The following is a 19,888-nucleotide window of genomic DNA, read 5'->3' as shown; positions in this document are numbered from 1 at the left end:
AAAAGAGTTATCCTTCCCTTCATTTGATGATATAAAAACTAAATTTAATCCAATCCAAATGGAATTTGCCCAATACAGAGATCTGGAGATACTTACAGATTAAACATCTTCTGTCACAGGGCCTTCCAAAACAACACACTTCTAGGAGTCTAACGGTTTTTGAATCTCTGTGTTCCAGGTCACCCTGCCCTTCACATTCCCTCTCAACCATATTTTTGGTAGAACATCAATTCGTGTCCCCTCTGAAATTTACCACAGAGTGGGAGAGAGATTTAGGAGTTGAGTTACAAGAGGCCGACTGGTCCAAAATTTTTCAGGCATCACACACATGTTCTCCCAATGTTTCAATTCTAGAAACTCACTATAAGGTAAATTACCAGGTGGTACAGATGCCCGGCTCATCTGGCGAGGGTCTTCCGCGGAGTGCCCGACACTTGTTGGAGATGCAACCGGGGTGTCAGTTCTCTTCTGCATATCTGGTGGGATTGCCCCATGTTGCAAACGTTTTGGTCCCGGGTGGTGAGCATCATGCGGAAGATGCTAGGTAAAGACATACCCAATACTCCGGTGTTCTGGCTGTTAAATAAAGTTGATATGCCTCTATCATGTTTTAAAAAATCTCTCTTAAAATTTATTATCTCAGCAGCAAAGGCAGTAATTCCAGTGAAATGGAGATCCACCAGGCCTCCGAGTATTCGGGACTGGTCTAATAGATTGGAACACTATAGGGTCATGGACGAAATGCACCTGTCAACCACAGACTCGTTTGAAATGTATTATGCTATCTGGGGCCCATGGCTAAACCTTCTAGACTCTCCTGAGTCCCCAATTTCAAATTTGACTGATTGAGTTGTTGTGTTCCCACTTTTGCACCCGAGGGTTGGCTTGGTTGGGTGATCCATCTGGGCCTACATCGTACCAGGCAGACACACAACCTACTAGGCTAACAGAGTTTTAAACTAAATTGAAGTGTTAAGTGAGGATTTTTGCCAGACCCTCTCCCTCAAATGTGTTTTCCCCTTCCCTTCTTTTGTAATATGGTTACTAGCAGGTCTGTGTATAGTATGGCATATCTCTTTTACAGGTTTTTGAGTACATTTTTGGACTGGAGCCAGGATGTCATGCTTTCAGTATGAATAGCCTACCATGCAAATTTGTTGATTGTGCATCTATAACCTGTTTATGTTGTTAAAACCCAATAAAAACGTAATAAAAAAAAAAACAACTAAATTTAATTTACCAAATATTTCTTTCAGTTCTTACAATCCCAACTGTTTGCCAGACCATTAACTCCCTTAGACAATTAAAGACTACAGGCCTTGTATCACTTCTGTACTGGGAACTTAACTCCACTGAACCTTCTTTGAGGGACCCACACGAGTGGACTTGGTACAGGAATCTTTGTTGGAACCTCTTGGTCATGTGGGTTGAGAAAGTGAGGCTGTTTTTCTCTATGAATGTGTGGGCATTATTGTAAAGGCCCCCTTACCCTGTCCTTAGTATCTTTGCACGTTGTAAGTAGTGGCAGTGTTTGAAGGGCTAAGTATAATATACCCAAAGAAGGTGGAAATAGAGTTGGCGCTTTTCCAATACATCAAATATACATATATAGAGGGGAAAATACAAGACATATCAGTCCAATGTAAAAATGAAATGAGTAGATTGTCCCTTTTCATGTTCTGTACTTTCTCAATCACTTGGTCTAAATTGTTCTCCATAAATTGTTTCTTTAGAGTTAATGCTTGTTCATTAAAGATATCTAACTTGGAACAGTTTCGCCTTATTTTCTGAAATTGGCCAATAGGGATATTTTTCAGCCATTTCCCAAAATGATTGCTGTTAGTAGGAATGAAGGAATTGGAGTCCGTAGGTTTGTTGTAATTTTTCATGAGTAATTTATTATCCTCAATGTATTTACTCAAATCCAAAAAATGCACTTCCCTTTTGCTGGTCTCAAAGGTCAAGTGAATGTTGCAGGTATTTAGATTAAATTTGTTTCAAAAATCAATTAGAGAGGACTCATAACCTCGCCAGATGAAAAAATTATCATTGATATAACAATACCAGGAAACCAGATTCGCCTCCCTGGTGGGGTCGTTCCGACATGATTTTCCTCCCATCACCCCATAAACATGTTGGCATAACTGGGGGCGAAACTGGTTCCTATGGCCATAACTGTAGATATAAGTTACCCTTATACAAAAAAAAATATTTGTCAATATTCGTCTGATTCCCTCTATAATGAAGTTCTTTACCTCATCCATCATGGATCTGTCCAAAAAGTATCTAACCGCTTCAATACCCTACTCATGATTACTAATCGTGTAGAATGAACTCTCATCCGCTGTGATTAATGTGTATTCCTCCTTCCATGGTATAGTTTGTAGGTAATTTAATATGTCCATGGTATCCTTCAAATAAGACTTGATGGGTGTAACAAGAGCTTGTAGATGATAATCCAAGTATTGAGATAGGTTTGATGTAATCGATTATGTACCAGCCACAATAGGTCTTCCGGGAGGACATAAGGGGTCTTTATGAATTTTTGGGAGGGTATATAGTACTGGAATGGAGGAATTGGAGATGACTATATAGTTCTTAACTTCCTCAGGAATAATACCTAATGATGAATATTTATCAAGCAAGTTGTTAAGTTTATCAGATATATTTTTCAATGGATCACCTTTTAAGGTTTTATATGTCCTCTTGCTTTAGTCTAAAGCATATAAGGAGGAGAAAACAAGAAATACAAAGAAATTAAACATATCACATCAATCATAACATGATTATGATCAGACATAATGTGGAAAGATTCATACATGTATGCATGTATTTTCCCCTCTATTTATGTATATTTGATGTATTGGAAGAGTGCCAACTTTATTTCCACTTTCTTTGGGTATATTATTCTTACCACTTTTTAGTGGATTGTGTGCAGGAAAATAGAGGGCAGCTATCCTTCTTGGTCGGAGCAGGGATTCCAATTCTCTTTTTTTATATAGTGTTTAAAGGGTATGACATTAGTCTGGGGAAAAACATATTTTTAAGAAGATTTACCCTGCCCGGAGGAAACTCTTCTCCCACATTTTCTAGGCAATAGCACAAATGGCCTTGGTATATTAAGAGCATATATATAATGAAGATTTTAAGGTATTTAGATCCTGAATAGGTGACAGCATTGACCACTCACTTGAGTGGGGAATGCGTGCTTCTTTTTTTCAGGTACATTGCAATAGACTTATCAAAATGAATGCAAACTCAATTGTCAACATTAAATGAGAATTGATGACTTTTGGTTCTAAATATATAGAAGAATATCATCAGCAAATGCTGAGATTTTTACCGACTTGCTTCTAATCCGGAGTCCCTCAAGTGAAGGACACTCCTGGGGAACACATAGCATGGGGTCTAATGCATTCCAAATCATCCCAAAGGTGTTTGATGGGGTTGAGGTCAGGACTCTGTGCAGGCCAGTCAAGTTCTTCTACACCAAACACAGGAACTTTTTAATGGCCTTCGCCAAAATATAGCCACAAAGTTAGAAGCATGCACTTCTCTAGAATGTCACTGTATGGTGTAGTGTTAACATTTCCCTTCACTGGAACTAAACTTTACATTTGACCATACAAAGTCAGGTAAGAAGCATTCGCTTGGCAGTAGTTAAACTCAGATTAGTCTATCATAATATCAGATGGTGAAGCGTGCTAGTCACTCCAGAGAACGCATTTACACTGCTCCAGAGTCCAATGGCGGTGTGCTTTACACCACACCAGTCGATGCATCGTGATCTTATGTCTACAAGTGCTTAGGCATGGAAACCGAGTCCATAAAGCTCCTGACGAGCAGTTGTTGTGCTAACGTTGCTTTCAGAGTTTTGAAGTCTGTAATGAGTGTCACAACCAAAGACAGACGATTTGTATGCACTTTAGCACCCAGCAATGCAGTCTGTGAGCTTGTGTGGCGTACCCCTTCGCAGCTGAGCTGTTTCTCCTAGACGTTTCCAATTTACAATAATAGCACATACAGTTTACCAGAACAGAAATTTGGCAGACTGACTTGTTGGAAAGGTATAATCCTATGACAGTGCCATGTTGAAAGTTGCTGAGCTCTGCAGTTTGACTCATTCTACTGCTAATGTTTGACTATGGAGATTGCTTTGCTGTATGCTTGATTTTATGCACCTTATAGAAATGGATGTATGAGTGTGTGTATCATAATAGTGTTCATGTACCTTGAGAAAACTTGGGAGCTATTGCCCTACTGTAATAAGAGTGTCTGCAGTGCTCTTCAATAGGCTTACTGAAGTCTTTCCTATAATCATCACTAGATACAGTATTCTCTGTTTTGATATTTGTTAAGCAGAACTTTACTGCATTGGTAAGGTGTTCCTCTCCTGATCTGGAAATGTGGTTTTCTGTATTTGTGTTCTGAGTACTACTGAGTTTTTTTGTTTTCTGTGTTTTCCCAGGAGTTTACATGTGTGTGTTTTTATGACAGCTCTAGGGATTACATGCATAAGTATCCACATGACGGGGAGACTTAGTATCCTCAGATGTTTCATAGCACTGGGGGAAGTCTAACTGTTTCTGGAATTGAACAGATGCAACACATGCTAAAACTGAAGAGCTGTTAGGAAACATCTGAGATCACATAGTCACCTTTCTGCGTTCAAGTTCAGTCACATCATAAACAGAAGAATGTCACCTTTTTGTGGGTGCGTAGGGGCTCTGGATTATGATTTGAATTGCTCGTATCAGGCTATACAAATTCTATCTATCATGTTTTTGTTTCTCTCCCTGTCTGTGGGAATGATATAATAGCTTTTACCATGCTAGCTACTGGAACACATCTCTGATATCACTGATACTCTAATATAATCCTGTTTTCACGATTGTTAATAAATACATAATTTCATCTATTTTTAAGATACTATAAATACCATACAAAATGTATAAAATCTTGGCAAAATTATTTAGAAATTATGAACCTTAAACGTTGTGGAAATTGGTATTTTGTTCAGAGGATGATGGATAGACTGCTGGATTCCTATCCAAAGACATTTGAATCTCAAGACCATTGTTGTGGAATTGTGCTGTTTCTGGTCTGTGTGTGGTATACTTGTGAACTGTACCTATGTTGTGGTGTGACTGCATAGTTACAATATTTATGTGAGCATGGTGCCCATTTCAGACAAATGAGACTGGGTGCAAGTTTTGGGAAACTAGGCTATATGTGAATGCATGTGGTTGGTATATTTGAGACACTCCCTGATGTATGACCTTAAAAATGTTAATTATGTAATTAATTAAATAATGTTGAACAGGTAGTTCACGTAAAACTTTAGGCAGGGCGTTAAGCAAACTTACAGAAATGTGAGATTTCATCATTCTCTGCTTCTGCAGTTGGTCTTTTTTGCAGTTTCAGCTTCTCATGCATGTCTCCTTCATCATAATGTCTGAAGATCCACATTTTTCCTCTTATAGGTGGCCTTTCTTGCAGATTCCCGCCTTTGAGCAAATGGAACTATAGGTCTTTCCAGTTTTGCTTGCTCCTGCTCTGTCTTTGGTTATGAGGATTATCTCTCCTTCTACCGGCAGAAAGTGGTCTCTTCTGTGTTGACCAATGTATTGAAATAGAAAACAATATTTAGGAAATGATCAACAACATAACAAAATGTTGCTAAACAAATAGTCATTTTATGTAATAGAGGAATCAATCAGTCCATCTTTACTGCCTTTTCTCCATGCATCATCTTAGGACCTGCGTTACTTAGAAATAAGGATATGTCTGACCACTGTTGCCTGAGGAACCTCTATTTTGGGACTGTATAGCTGTGATGTTCCTCTTGAAGCAATCATTCAGTGACTCCAGTGGGTTTTCACAATAAGAAAAATCGTTACTGTATCTTTTTGTAGGAAGTACATGCAGCTTTTGTATTTAAACATTTTTTATTTGGTCTTGTATTTTAATCTGTTGATACGTGTAGTATTATATGGTATACTACCCCCAATCTATCCATGGCTTTACATTAGTATGTATTTATTACATTTTAGTAAGAAGGTTTATACCTTTATAGCCAGGTCCTTCATCATGCATTTGCTTCATCTTTTTCGCTGGTATTTATTTTCTAATTTCCCAAGGAACACTGCTCAAGGAACTTTTTTTTTTTTCTCGCTGAAATATAACGGTTTTGTTTTTCATATTGAATTAGATGGCTTTCTAGTTTATATTATTTTTTGCTTATGGTTACCTATGCAAAAATAATATACTTATTACGTGTGTGTGTGTGTGTGTGTGTAAAAAAATTCCTATTTTCTTTTCCTATAAGTTTTATTGATATTACTTGGAATTTATTGGTCTGCTGAGTATAAGCTTCACAAATATGGTACTTTTAATTATGTTAAGAGACTTAAAGGAAAAGAAACAGGGTTATGTTTTATCTTTTTTTTTTATATTTATTTTATTTCATTAATTGCTGCAGTTCTCTTTCCATTTTGCTAGTACTAGGTGCCTCTTGAGTGGAATGTTGTTTTATGTGATCTTCACAAGGGCACCTGGCTAACTGTGAGTGCTTCTCTGAGATTATACAATTTTGTATTTACTCTCAGCTGACATAGATTTCTTTTGTCAGTTTTTGAGCAGTTCTTACTGAGCTTTTAACAGTATGAATAAATATTATTAAATGGTGTAAATTTTTTGCTGTTTTGTAGGAAAGCCAGTTGTTGAAGGTGAGAATGAAAAGTACTGGAAGAAGGAAGAAACTGCACCATGTGGCTGCTCCTGTCATTCAAACATTCCAGAGACAGGCATCACATCCACTTCTATCTCAAATGATACAGCCGGTTCATCGTCTAGTGGCGTATTGTCAGCCAAACATGGTAACAGCATGGAACTGTAGTTTTTTATTTGTAAAGCTTTTTCACACAAGATGTTTCCAAAATGCTTTTACAAATAGTCAAGATTTTCTTGCTTTTTGGGTGCATTATGTGATACACATATAGAGTAAATAACAATAATGCATTATATGCTATTATCATATTAACAGTATAAGTTGTTTTGAAATCAATGATAAACTCTCCTTTGTAGAAATGTGATATCTTAAGAAGCTTTCGAAAAAAAAGAATAAAAAAACCCATTAGACTGTAATGGGAATATTAGCAAGTTCAAACGGATAATTCTAAATCTGCAAGCACGTATACATTTATTGTAAATAGTAAATATTTATGTACACCTTTTGTGTGATAGCAGTAGAGTAAAAATGATGTGTGTTTAATAATTCTCTTTTAAGAAAGTTATATCGAGCACAGCATTATCAGTCTGTGTAAATTAATAATGTTCTTTAAATTTACTCTTAGCTTTTTTTTCTTAGATTCGGTAAATAACAAACCTACACTTGCCTCAAAGCTGAGTGCAAAGAAACAAGCATTTTTGGCTTCTGATGAGAATGATGATTTTCAAACTGAGAGAAAACGAATGCGTCAATCAACCAATGAACAGCAGGTAATAAACATACCGTTCTCAGGACTATACAGTCAAATATTTACTCTCCTTCCAGATCATTTGGGGTTTGGTAAGGTCACCACACACCATGTATATCATATTTAGTTAGTTACCATTTACAAATGGGTTCATTATTGCTAAATACAATGACATGTCAGGGAGACTAATGACTTGTTATCTGACAATGAATGTGGAATTACTGCAGTCCAGGACTTTACGGTTACTCCCTTAACAGCTATTCTGCTAATGTTCAAACCAAGTAAAAAATGACAAGTGTAATGCAAAGACAGTTTCTTAATGAGATGTGGTATACAATTTATTACAATGGTAAGTGAAATTCCCACTGTTTTTCATTTTTTCATGAACCTTCCTTGATGAGTAACATTAATTTGACTTAATATTATGTCTGATTTGTATAGCTGGTTGACATATTTACAAACTAAAAATACCTTTTTATTTCCTGTATCCAGCGTTGGTAATATAGAAGCATATGTATAGCTGAACTAAAATCTATTTCAAATAACTTAAGAGAGATGTCACCGAAAGTTTAATGTACACCCCCCCAACTTAAAATAATTTGCAGCCTAATGCTGGTGGTTCCAATATGCAAATGAGGGTAAGAGACAGATTCATCAGTATTCTGGTAGTGAAAAAAGAGGTTTAACACCAGCCACTTTGATAAAATGATAACAAAGGTCATATCTCTTTTTACCACACTGATAGATACTCATTTGATGTATGGAGATATCGGATTCACTGTGGTACTTAAAGCAAATTTTGTTTTTATATGTTGCAGAGCAAAGGTTCTGAATCTATTTTTCATCCAAATCGAAGGCCTTTCTGTTTTTCCCCAACTTATTTCCTACATCTACACCACTAAAATCTGCGAGTTATTCACTTAAAAATACATGTTTAACACCCAAAAAAATCATATTTGCAGAATGTTAACTCCATTTAAGAGGGTGGTTTATAAGACTGATTTTTAATGTTAACATGCTCACCAGTGCAACTCCCCGCCCTATTTCCCCACCAAAGCACTGCCCAGCTCCCTTTCCTGCCACTTTCTTTTCCCCCATCCATATCTGGACCCTCTCTATTTTTCCTCTATGAACTCCATTTCTACAATGTGTGTGATACAGTGAAGCTGATTGATAGACACTCAACCAATTGGCAACAGAGCTTACTATAGAATCCTGTCCCCAAAGAAGGATGATCAGCTGCTAGTGAGCAGCATGTCTTGCCTCTCCCCGCCTCCAGTCCACAGACCACATGGGTTAGAGGAGAGTGAACTTATTTGTCTTCCTTTTCCTGTATAGTCAGAACAACTCTGGTTAGTCAGGAAATTAATCTTAAATTGCTCTTTGCGTAATTCTTATGTGCATATTTCCGTAAGAGTCTGTCCCAGGCATATTTTCTTTCTTCCTTAACCTGTTTGCAATGGTGCTTCTAAAAAGATAGAAAATCACAGCAAAGACTTTCCATAGTAATACACTTTTTTTCTGATTTAAAAATAGATCTGGATGTTGAGGCGGGTGGCAAAGTGACCCGATATGCCTATTATTTGGCTGGTTACTTAAAAAAATTGTTCACACATTTTACTGTTTAGAGAACCTGGTATCAGGCTAATTAATACTAATAACTTATAATAATGCACTAAAGGACAATTTTCTCCAATTTATAAAAAATAAACACTATTCTGATTTGGTGAAGTCCCTTGGATAGCCTAGTGATATGTCATGCCTGCCTATGTCCCCCAGCTCTCTGTTGCGTCTGTGTGCAGCTACAGTACGTTAATATGTCATGGTGTACAGAAGAGGCACATATACGCAGTGGTGAATGTGCACGAACAAGCTGTGGCTTTCAAAGGGGGCATTTGTTCTGACAAGTTAAATTTGTGTAAAATCTAGTGAAGACGTGAAAGATTTTTAACTATCTCTTTGCCTTATATTGCAGACAAGGAAACGGCGTTGTTTTGAAAGAGGTGTACAGTTTATTGATGATGATGATGTAAGTGAAAACATTTTGGAGGCTGATGGTTTGCAACAGCAGAGACTTGATTTACCTTGTTATGTAGATGAACCTACAGCATCTGCTACAAAGCAGGTGAGTAGCATTTACAACTCCATGTGTGTAAACAAGAGCCTTGTTGCTTACATTTTGAAATGTACAATTTATTTACACTTTATCTGGACTAGAAATGGTGAGTGACCAAATGTGCTTATTTTGCATATTCTTGTGTACTTGCCTTTATTAATGTGTATCATAATAAAAAGCCTGTTTCTAATGTGGTTAAATGTTAAAATAGTTCTGCACCTATGTCTGTTGTGTGCTATACTAAGATACAGTCAAGACGCATGAGTTGTGTAGAGTTTGTAGCCGTGAGTGCTATATACAATATGGCTAGGTAAAATGAACATTTTAAGTGGTGAACTTCAACATTTGATATTTTACATACACATGCTGCAAAAGTTTGAAAGCAACACCCATGCATTGGCCAAAATATAGACCAGCAAGCAGCAAGACATAACCTGTAAAATCCTTCACATTTGTAGTTCCGGTGTGTGCAAAAATATGACCACCATGAAATGTATGGAGAGGTGCTTTACATTTCTCTAGGTATATTGGATCAAGGCTTGCAATGTAAGGTATAACATTACACCATCACAAACCACTTCATGCTATAAAATTCTGTTTGGTTATAAAGTAACAAAAATATTCTCATTTCTAGTCAGAATTGAAATACACCCCCCATAAACCACATTTAAATTAAAATCTTTATTATAAAATGCAGGGTGAGATTGTTGTTTTAAATAAAAAATACATGTCAGTTGTGGATTTATGTAAACTTCAGTATTGCACTGCCTATTAATGGCCAGCAGAGTGTGCACTGCTATGGATAAAAAAGAAATGCTAAATAGGATTTTGTGGATGTTGAAACTATTTTTGATTCCATTTATTTATACCATTACAGATGGAGGAGCGCTCTTGCTCACTCTTTTAGAAATAGCAAGTAAGGTCAAATGTTACTCACTTTGTATCATTTAGAAAAAAGTGAACTACATGCTCATAATATCTTGTTGCTTATTTTTAGTCATCCTCATGATATGATTTAGGAATCTTATTAGTAACTAAATATGGAATTCAATCTACCGGTAATCTTTTATATAAAAATCTGGAAACAAAATATATGTTTGAAATGCATTTTAAAAATTTTAAGCCAGTGCCTTAATCATTTGTATGATTACACCTGAGGGTGCTCTATACTCTTATTTTGTATCTTGATTCAAAACAGGTAAAATAACAAAATAGTAATCGCTGTTGGGAAGTATAACGTGAGGTTTCTGAGCATACTTACACCCAGATTCAAATGGAATTGGATCTTGACATACAGTTGGATTTTTACATGCCGGAACAGCGCTAAAGTTCAGTGCTTTTTTACGTGCACTTTGCATTCAGACTTGAAGCTTCCCTGGGTCTCTGTCCTGAAAATGAAAATAGTTTCTATGTTTTACATTATATTTTGTATTTTGCATGATTTCTTTATTTAATTTGATATATATTTTATATAATTTTCATCATGTTATTACTGTATCTGTAATATGATCCATTATTGTTTTGTGCTATGAAATATGTTGGATTTATATGGATTAGGTAATAAATGGTTAGATTGTGTGCGCCTCTGTAGGTCAGAAAATGCCTTGTTGGCTTGCTGTCTGTACCAGTACTGTTAGTTAATATTTATATCTGTGTTTTATCTCCTGACTAGTTGTGTTTATGCTTTTCACTTCATAGAAAGCCAAATACAATTATTGTCAAGTGTAATGCTATATTATTAACATACATGGTAGTACAGAAACCCATGTAAAGCAAATTTTTTTTTCCTAGAAAGTGATGTTTCAGAAGCTTAATCTTTTCAGTCTTTTTATATACTTTCTCTTAGGGGGCAGGAGAAGCGAAAACAGTACAGGGAAGAGGGTTGTTAAGTGGTTTAAAACTGCCATAATCACCAATTGAGCTTGTTTATTAATCTGTTAGAAGAAATGGTTAAATTATAATCCTAACATAAAAATAAGACAGTGACTCTTTCTGTAATCAAGTCTTTTAATTTCACATGCTTTTTATTTGACAAGTGGGTGTATTTACATTAACAGGATTGACATCCATTTCGATTCCCATGTTTTTCCAGACCAAAGAAACATTTGTACATTTATTTATGTATGTACATACTTTTTTCCTTTTTCTAAACTGGAATCATGGGACTGTCTATAGGCAATGACTAAACTGTTTTTCCCTTTTATATTGGTTATTTTGGAAAATAACACTGACTTAATGTGTTGACAGTTTTAATTGCCAAAACATGAAGTGTGAGTAAATCTTGTCATGTTATATATAGTTGGCAGTGAATACATCTCTCAGTGGGTTCATAAACAGTGCTGAAAATGTCATAAGAACATGAACACTAATTATTGTAACCATTGAACAACTTTTCTCAGAATTATGAGCCACACTAGATCTGGTTTATTATACAGCAGTATCATTTTTCTGCTACATTTCAGTAGTACGAATTACACCGCCATTATTTTTTATATGAAGTCAGAATGGCATTTTACAGTAAAAAAAATTCCTGGCAGCCCCAAATAAACCCTTAAGAAAGTTTTTAAGCAACAAATTTGGACAATAAATGATCTAATTGAAAGAAAATAGCCTTTATAATCTTCCTCTCTTCAAAGATACAGTGTTCAAGGCCATCTTCTTATATTAGGCAAAAAATTAGGTTTGTTATTCATCTGATTTATATACACTACATTATACTAGCGTTAGAAAGGTCAGCAAATTTAGGCGAGGAGAAACGTAGAATTCAGCCATATTACTTTGTTCCCAGTAGTAATGACTGCAGCACTTCTGTATTTGGCTATACCAATCTTCCACCAGATAGGAGGGTGGCAAGGACCAGTATAGCTTTCTCTTTTTCTAGTAAGAAAGAGTTAGAATAAAAACTAAGAAACTGCACCCACATCGTTTTATTTAGTGTGAGCCAAAAGTTCATTATCTTCACCTAAGCTATAGTTTGTTGGAGTGTGAGTCTACCCAGCTCTGGCTGGTCCCCAATGTCTTATCAATCCGGTGCTGCCCGTTACAGGCATTGAGCCCTGGCAGATCTGGAGAAAACTGCAACAAGTAAACTTGACTTTGTTTTTTTTAGTTAGTATATATCACAGGCATTGTATTACTGAACTAAATAATATACATAAAGCATTTGAAATCTTTATACATAATTAAGTCTATGCCACTTATTATCTTCCTTGTCCTTTTAAAAAACTGCTTACCTTAGAAGAGCTCTTCTTTCTTGCATCACTTAGGCTTCAGCACTACCCCACACCTCCGTTTTATTTTATTGTGCATCCCACTGATAGATTTGTATTCTGTTCGGTAATAGTAATGATTTACAAAAAGGTGCATACACACATAGCATAAGGCCGCTCATTTCACAGAAACTTTAGAGGGGAAAAACTGGCATGCTTTTCTTGACTGTTTTAGATGCTGTGGTTGGACCTGAATGAAGTAGTTCATGCTCAAAAACCTATCAGCTGAATTACTGCAGTTCTGAGAGGAATAGTAAGACTAGAAATAGTAATACTTATCTGTTTATAGCTGTGAAGTGATGTACAGTGCAGTACAGCACTTCATGCTTGTGAATGGATAGTTAGAGGTGAGATTGATTAGCTGAGAAACTTTCATCTCCTTTGACCATGCTTACACACAAAGGAGAGCCGGACTTGCATGTCCAGGCCTTCTGTTAATCAGGCACCAACATACCCTTCAGGGCTTAAAACAGTCTCCTAACGAAAAACCCTTTGGTGAAACATCTGAGGAATAGCCAAAATAAAATAAATCAATATGAGTTTGCCATGGACAGACTGCATATGCAAATGTTAAGTTGTCCTTTGAAGTGTCTCCAGAGGAAATCTATCCTGATCAGCTCTATCAGCAAGCTTTTCGTCATTTTGTGGCAGTAACTTCTGTATATACATGTCACTTTTATATTGTGTTTGTTTGTACAAGAATACAGTCTGATTAATAAATGGTTAAAACCAGGAAAATTGTAAGCTCTGGTTTGTCTAGATGTTATTTCTTGTCCCCTTCTTTTAGCTAAATAAGTATACCCATATAAGCAGGCACATTTTAAAGTCTATATGTCAAGTAGAGGTTAGATTGAATTTTTTAATCCTTCCCAAATTAAATTGGTATCTGATAGGTTTTGGCCTTGTGTAGACACAGAACACATCCCTGGCATGATGAAGGTGGCTGGTAAGATGTGTCATTTAATATGATAATCCTGATATGACTTTAGCCATTGTGACATCCTATCTTAAGAATTTAAATACAGAACACATGATAGGGGCATTGATAGAATAATAATATGAGTAAGCCAACATAAAACTCAGCCCTTAGTAGTTTATACCCCCTATTCTTTTCTTCTATATTTGCTTTGAATTGTTCTGTACAGTGCATTTCAATCATAGTGATTATATTTTACAAATAATGCAATGCACAGCATTAGTGAATCTAAATTTAAGATATGGGAATGGTCATATACTTTTTAATCTCTAAATATTTTCTTTTGAATATGCCCAAGCAAAAGTGCAGTTTAATTAATGTTCCCCTCCTCCAACTAGCAGAACTGTACTGGATCCTATCTATGTCTCTAGCACAGAGCTGGTTGCAGAGAACTACTGCACTGTCCCATCAGGGCATGTGCTAGAAGAGGTGTTAGTGATGTTTGGATTAGAAATCTTTTCGGTTGATAGGGACAAGATCCATTGCACAGCTGATGGGAGTGAGTTCTTCAGTTTTGCTATATGAAGGTAATGATGGTACTGACATTAAATACTTTTTACTGGACATAAATCCTTTAGAATTTTTTTATTTTTTACAACATTGCTATATAGGTATCAGTATAGATAAGGATATATTTGTGTGTGTGCATGTATAAAAAATATGTGTATATAATATAAGGGAATGTAATGGCAAACTTTGCTCACTAATCGCCAAACTAAGCAGAGGCTTCTCTACCATTTAAATGTATTTCAAATATATTATTTTGTAGTTTTGTATGAAGTTATTCTACTGTCCCTTTCTAAGACACAGGCACCCTAAACTACGATACAGGTAAACTAAGAAAATGTACTACTACTGTATGTGTGTATTCCAGTGAACACACAAATCTGTGAATTAGCAGCTCCACCATTTTGTGAGTGACAGCAATCTCACTCCATGATAGTCCTGAATCTGCAGCTAACCACAGGATGCGATGGCATACCATGTCTGTACTGCTCAAGGAACACGTCCATTAAGGATTCTGCCGTAATTGTCGTAATTTAATTGCTTTTTGCAGTTTGAGTTGAAGAGTTATAATCGTTTTCTTACATTGTAGATTGTGTATAAGGAACCTTAATTGGACATGTTTTTTGTCTATGGAATATATATATATATATAATTTATGATTAGCTATACTGCTTTTTTGGTGGAGTGTGCTGAAGCCTAAAGCTTCCCAGCTGGTGTCTACAGAAATGCTCTGTATAGATTTTTGAAACGCATACCGGTGAAAACCATTCTCATTTTGTTGTTTGAAGCTTTTACCCGATCTCAGAAACCGTTTAGCCGTGTACCGTGGAACTGGTCAAATATACTCCTACACACATGTTCAAGAGAAAATATGTCTAAAACATGACATCATCATCATCATCATCATTTATTTATATAGTGCCAACATATTCCGTAGCGCTTTACAATTGGGGACAAACGTAATAAACTAATAAACAAACGGTAAAACAGACAAAGAGGTGAGAAGGCCCTGCTCGCAAGCTTACAATCTATGGGACAATGGGAGATTGACACATGAGGTTAAGTATACATTTTGCATCTTGGCCCAGCCAGACTGCAAAGGTAAGGTGACTCATAAGCTAAATGATCCTGTCACACAACAATGTTGGTCCGGGGGTAGTTGTCTTGTGTGAAATTGTGTAACAGGCTAAAGGTAGTGAGGTTAAGATGGTGGTTGAGGAATATTATAAGCTTGTCTGAATAGGTAGGTTTTCAGAGAACGCTTGAAAGTTTGTAGAACAGAGGAGAGTCTTATTGTGCGAGGGAGAGAGTTCCATAGAGTGGGTGCAGCCCGAAAAAAGTCCTGTAACCGGGAATGGGAGGATGTAATGAGGGTGGATGAGAGACGCAGATCTTTTGCAGAACGGAGTTGCCGAGTTGGGAGATATTTTGAGACAAGAGAGGAGATGTATGTTGGTGCAGCTTTGTTGATGGCCTTGTAGGTTAGTAAAAGTATTTTATATTGGATCCTATCATATCCCCCATAACTGTGTTGGACCATGAATAAAGTTGACATTTCTGCTATATTTATACTTGGGAGTAGAAGACAATTAAGTTTTGCTGTAAAAATTTTTTTATATTGCTCAGTTTTATCAATACTTTGAATGAGCAAAGGAGCAGTCATCTTATGTTCTTATTTAGTTGGCCCTCGTGTCTCAAGTAAAACATTTTCTTTTCAAAAATATTTTCCTCTTCTCCTTGTTGTCACACAATAAATGCACAAGTTGTGTACATTTTCTTTATTTTGTGGTTTCTCCCTTTTGATTACTTATAATTCTGGAATTTTGGTTCTCACATAAAAATAAGTAAAATGTGTAAAGTTATCTTGTATTTTATATACGCCACTAAAAGCTGCTTCTCTTTCTTTCTTTCTTTTCTTTTTTTAAATGTTTTTTCTTTTACTGTTTATGGAATCTTTAATAAAGAATAAAATCTGCTTAATCAAATCTGATCCATTTTAATAGAATTTCACAGTCTACAGTACATTGTCTTGGCTATAATGCAAGATGGAAGAATAAAATAATACCTTATCATTTTCATATCCTGTTTATAAATGCTGTCTTCAAGGAAACTATCCTTGCTTACAAATTAACATTTTCTTGCCAGTAATCCCTTTTTACAGTGCAGCCAACAGAAAATTACTTGGCTGATGTTTGACTTTTTTGACCAGGCGCATTCCAGATTTTATTTGAAAGAAAGACCCGTATGAGAGAGCATTAAGAGTGGAATGGAGAGCAAATAATTGCCTTAAAATTATTTACGGCTGCAGTTTAGTCTTGTGGTGTTTTATCTCTACAAATACTGTAATTTCAGCAAAAAAAGATCTTAATAGGTATCTTAAAAAAAGCAAAAAAACAAACCGTTATTATTGGATATTATTTAACTGTATTTTCTTCTGTGCAGTAATTTACAACCTTTAGTTTAAATACAAAGATGCTAGCTTTTCAATTTATCAGACATTAAAATGCTGAAAAGACAATTGAGATATCGGCAAGTTATCACTATTGCAGTTTGTAGCTCTACAGAATCAGAAAGCAATATTTTGCCTTCAGCCACAGATTGTGGTTACTGATACAGATGAGACTGCACCATTTTGCCTCTTCATAGGGTACTATAATTGTATAAAAGACAACACTTGAAGTGCTGACCTGGAAAGACCAAGTAGAAGCGTGGTTGCGAGTTCATTTTTGTAAACATAACTTTTACCAGAATCTCATTGTTATTTTCATCATTTGATTACGTGTATATTACAATTCAAACATATATATTTATCCCAATAAATTATCAAGAGAGCTCGATGTTGCCAGAGGCAATATACAATTCACTTGGGTAAAGGGAATAAAAATGCTATTTCTAGTAAACCCAACATAGCAATTGTGTGAAAAGATCTGGTGCTTTTGGTACAAAATACAACAGCCCATTAAAGGGTTAACGGTCATGTAAAATATTACCAGTTTAATTTAAATTCCCAAACTGTATCTATAGCTACTTCTGAATCTTGCTTACATGAGTGTTTTCTCTAGATTGTTTTTCAAGAGGAAAGTTTGCAATGAGTAATGTTTGCTGAAAGTTTAAAAACCGTATTGATGGCACGTTCAGACTTTACCTGTGGGGATGGAATCACAGGTGTATGTTTGTATATCCCTTTATAGGGAGACATGCAGTAGGTCACAGTGTCTGTAACACAGTACTGTTAATAAACAAGCTTCCTTTACATTTCATGGAATGAGCAGACCTTTGTGAATCCATCACAGTCCCTGAAGTACAGATTTTCTTCTGTTCATGTGGCTTTTCTTTGCCATGTGCATTCAGTGTTTTGGAATGAGTCCCTCAGCGTCCTAACTAACACTTCTGGTATTCACCTTGAAGGACTGTCTGGGGCCTTCTTTGCTGCTTCTGTGCTTGGCCATTAGGCCATAAGAAGTAACCGGCATACTGTTTTTGTATAGGTTTTGGAAGTGAAACCATACTCCCAGCAGCACACTCTTCATTAATTCTGCAGTGGCAATGCCTTCTAGAAACTGGGACAACAATGTTAAGGAATCCCCATTTACACCAGCTAAGAAAGTAAACAGTAAATGGAGAGTAGTGTAACAAACACTTGTGGTATCAAGAAACCGGCTGTGAAAAGGATCTGTCTTAATGTGCTAGCCCACTGCAGTTTAACATATTGCTTACAACCTGCACAATGGGGTTTGAGTGACTTAAGTTACACATTCCAGGAGACTGGCAGTCTGTTACAATCAGAGCCCCAACTTTATACCAGGCTAATTTACAGAGATGGGATGAAGAAAGTTACGGATTTGTATTACACACTCTCACCTGACACCGTATCCGATCTCTATCCCGCTGATTGACATCTTGAATAAGTTCTTTGAAGCGAGTTCCAGCTTAATTAAAATGTTTGCTTGGCTAGCAGTGATCTGTAAAAGCCTATGATAAATATTGAATCGGGTTCACCTGCTGGTTACTGTGAGTGGATAAACAGCTGCATTGTGCAGCTTAATCATGGGACTATAGCTGGGGAGTGCTACCCTCTGTTAAAAGTTGGAGTAGTTGAGAAGCTTTTGCAATGTCACTTCTCATATCCCAAGCAGAGTGACCTCGTGTGAGATTTCACACAACAGGGTATTCAGGCTTGTAACACTGAGATGGCTTTGTGACAATATTATTTTGTAGATGATGATAGCCCTATATTCATCTTATCTATCTTCTACTTTGCATCAGTGATCAAAGGTTCTTTGTTAATTGATTTTACTTAATGTGTCATTGTTTTTCTGTTCAGTTTCAATGCTGCTTTCATAATAATAGGTTGATAGGTTGTAGATGATACCTTTAGTTTTCGGTTATTACCTCTACATGAGCTTAGATCACTGGACTGTTAACATTTCTTTGAACCACTCTTGACATTTAATATAGAAGGATGTGCAAAAATTGCAAAGACATACTCATTTGTTTTTATGAGTTAACAGTAGCCAGACTATGAACATTCCTAATTTATGTATAGAAGATGCTTTAATGAAGTTGGGGTTATAAGTGCTTCAGGATAGGGAACTTATTTTTTGTCATTTTAACTTAACCAACGTTTCTATTTGAAATTGACAAGTTCAGTTTTAATGGTGGTCTATGGGGCACTCTGGTCTTTGGTCATGCTCTGTAACAACTGATTGCAGGAAACAACTAGGTGATACAAGGCACCTGCTCTCCTTCCTTGCAATCAGTGTATTTTAACCCTGGTGACCTGCAGTCTTAGGGGAGTAGAGGTGTGAAAGGGACATGTAAATACTTTTGTCACCGTGCTTTTTGCTGCCATCAGCAGTATGCAGACCAGGAGGCAAAGGGAGAACCTCATCCCTGCCTCCCCTAGGATGGTGCCATCTGTGGCAATTTCATGACCTAAAAATTTCTTTAGATTCACTTTTATATTTGCTGTGACTGTATATAGTATCAATTAAACACAAAAACATGGGAGAAGCCACCATTCAGTCAGATGAAGGAACAATTTCTCCCAGTAGATTTATTCTAGAACAACCATGAACATATTGTTGACTAAGGTGTATAAGCATCACACATTTTTTAATATACACTGATTCATTTGTTCTACTTTTTGTTCATAAAGTCTTGCACAGTGCACTTCCATGTACCAATGCATGGTGAACACAAACTTAAGCTTAGGGACAGAAGACTAAAATGTACTTTCCTTTAAATACCAGGCATTGCCAGTCCTACGTAATCCCTGAGTAGGAGCATCTGCTCTGAAGCTTTCAATATATCCTATAGGGACACAGTGAGACAGTGCTTATCATGTGAAAGGCCAACCAAATTTGCATACATTTTCTGGCACATTTACCATCAGCATATAACCAATGTAATTTACCAGTTAGGTCAACAGATTAGAGGTAGAGGAAGAAGAGGCCTTTTCGCAAGAGACTGGTTCATTTGTAAATTGAAAATAAAGTATGGAGTCTTCTATTGCCTAAACACATTTTAGTGTACATGCCCA

The 19,888-nt window shown here is 36.3% G+C and overlaps 1 protein-coding gene across 1 annotated transcript in view; it reads left to right on the top strand.

Moving 5' to 3' along the window:
• Positions 1-19,888, top strand: part of LOC142109665 (Fanconi anemia group J protein homolog) — a 195,754-nt gene that overhangs the window by 14,561 nt on the left and 161,305 nt on the right. Inside the window, exons 4-6 of the mRNA XM_075193731.1 lie at positions 6,711-6,878; positions 7,370-7,500; positions 9,454-9,603. Coding sequence (XP_075049832.1) covers positions 6,711-6,878; positions 7,370-7,500; positions 9,454-9,603 — 449 coding nt within the window. The remainder of the gene's footprint in view (positions 1-6,710; positions 6,879-7,369; positions 7,501-9,453; positions 9,604-19,888) is intronic.

This window comes from Mixophyes fleayi, assembly GCF_038048845.1.
Source record: "Mixophyes fleayi isolate aMixFle1 chromosome 2 unlocalized genomic scaffold, aMixFle1.hap1 SUPER_2_unloc_7, whole genome shotgun sequence".
NCBI lineage: Eukaryota > Metazoa > Chordata > Amphibia > Anura > Limnodynastidae > Mixophyes > Mixophyes fleayi.
This window is presented reverse-complemented; position numbering and strand designations above follow the sequence as displayed.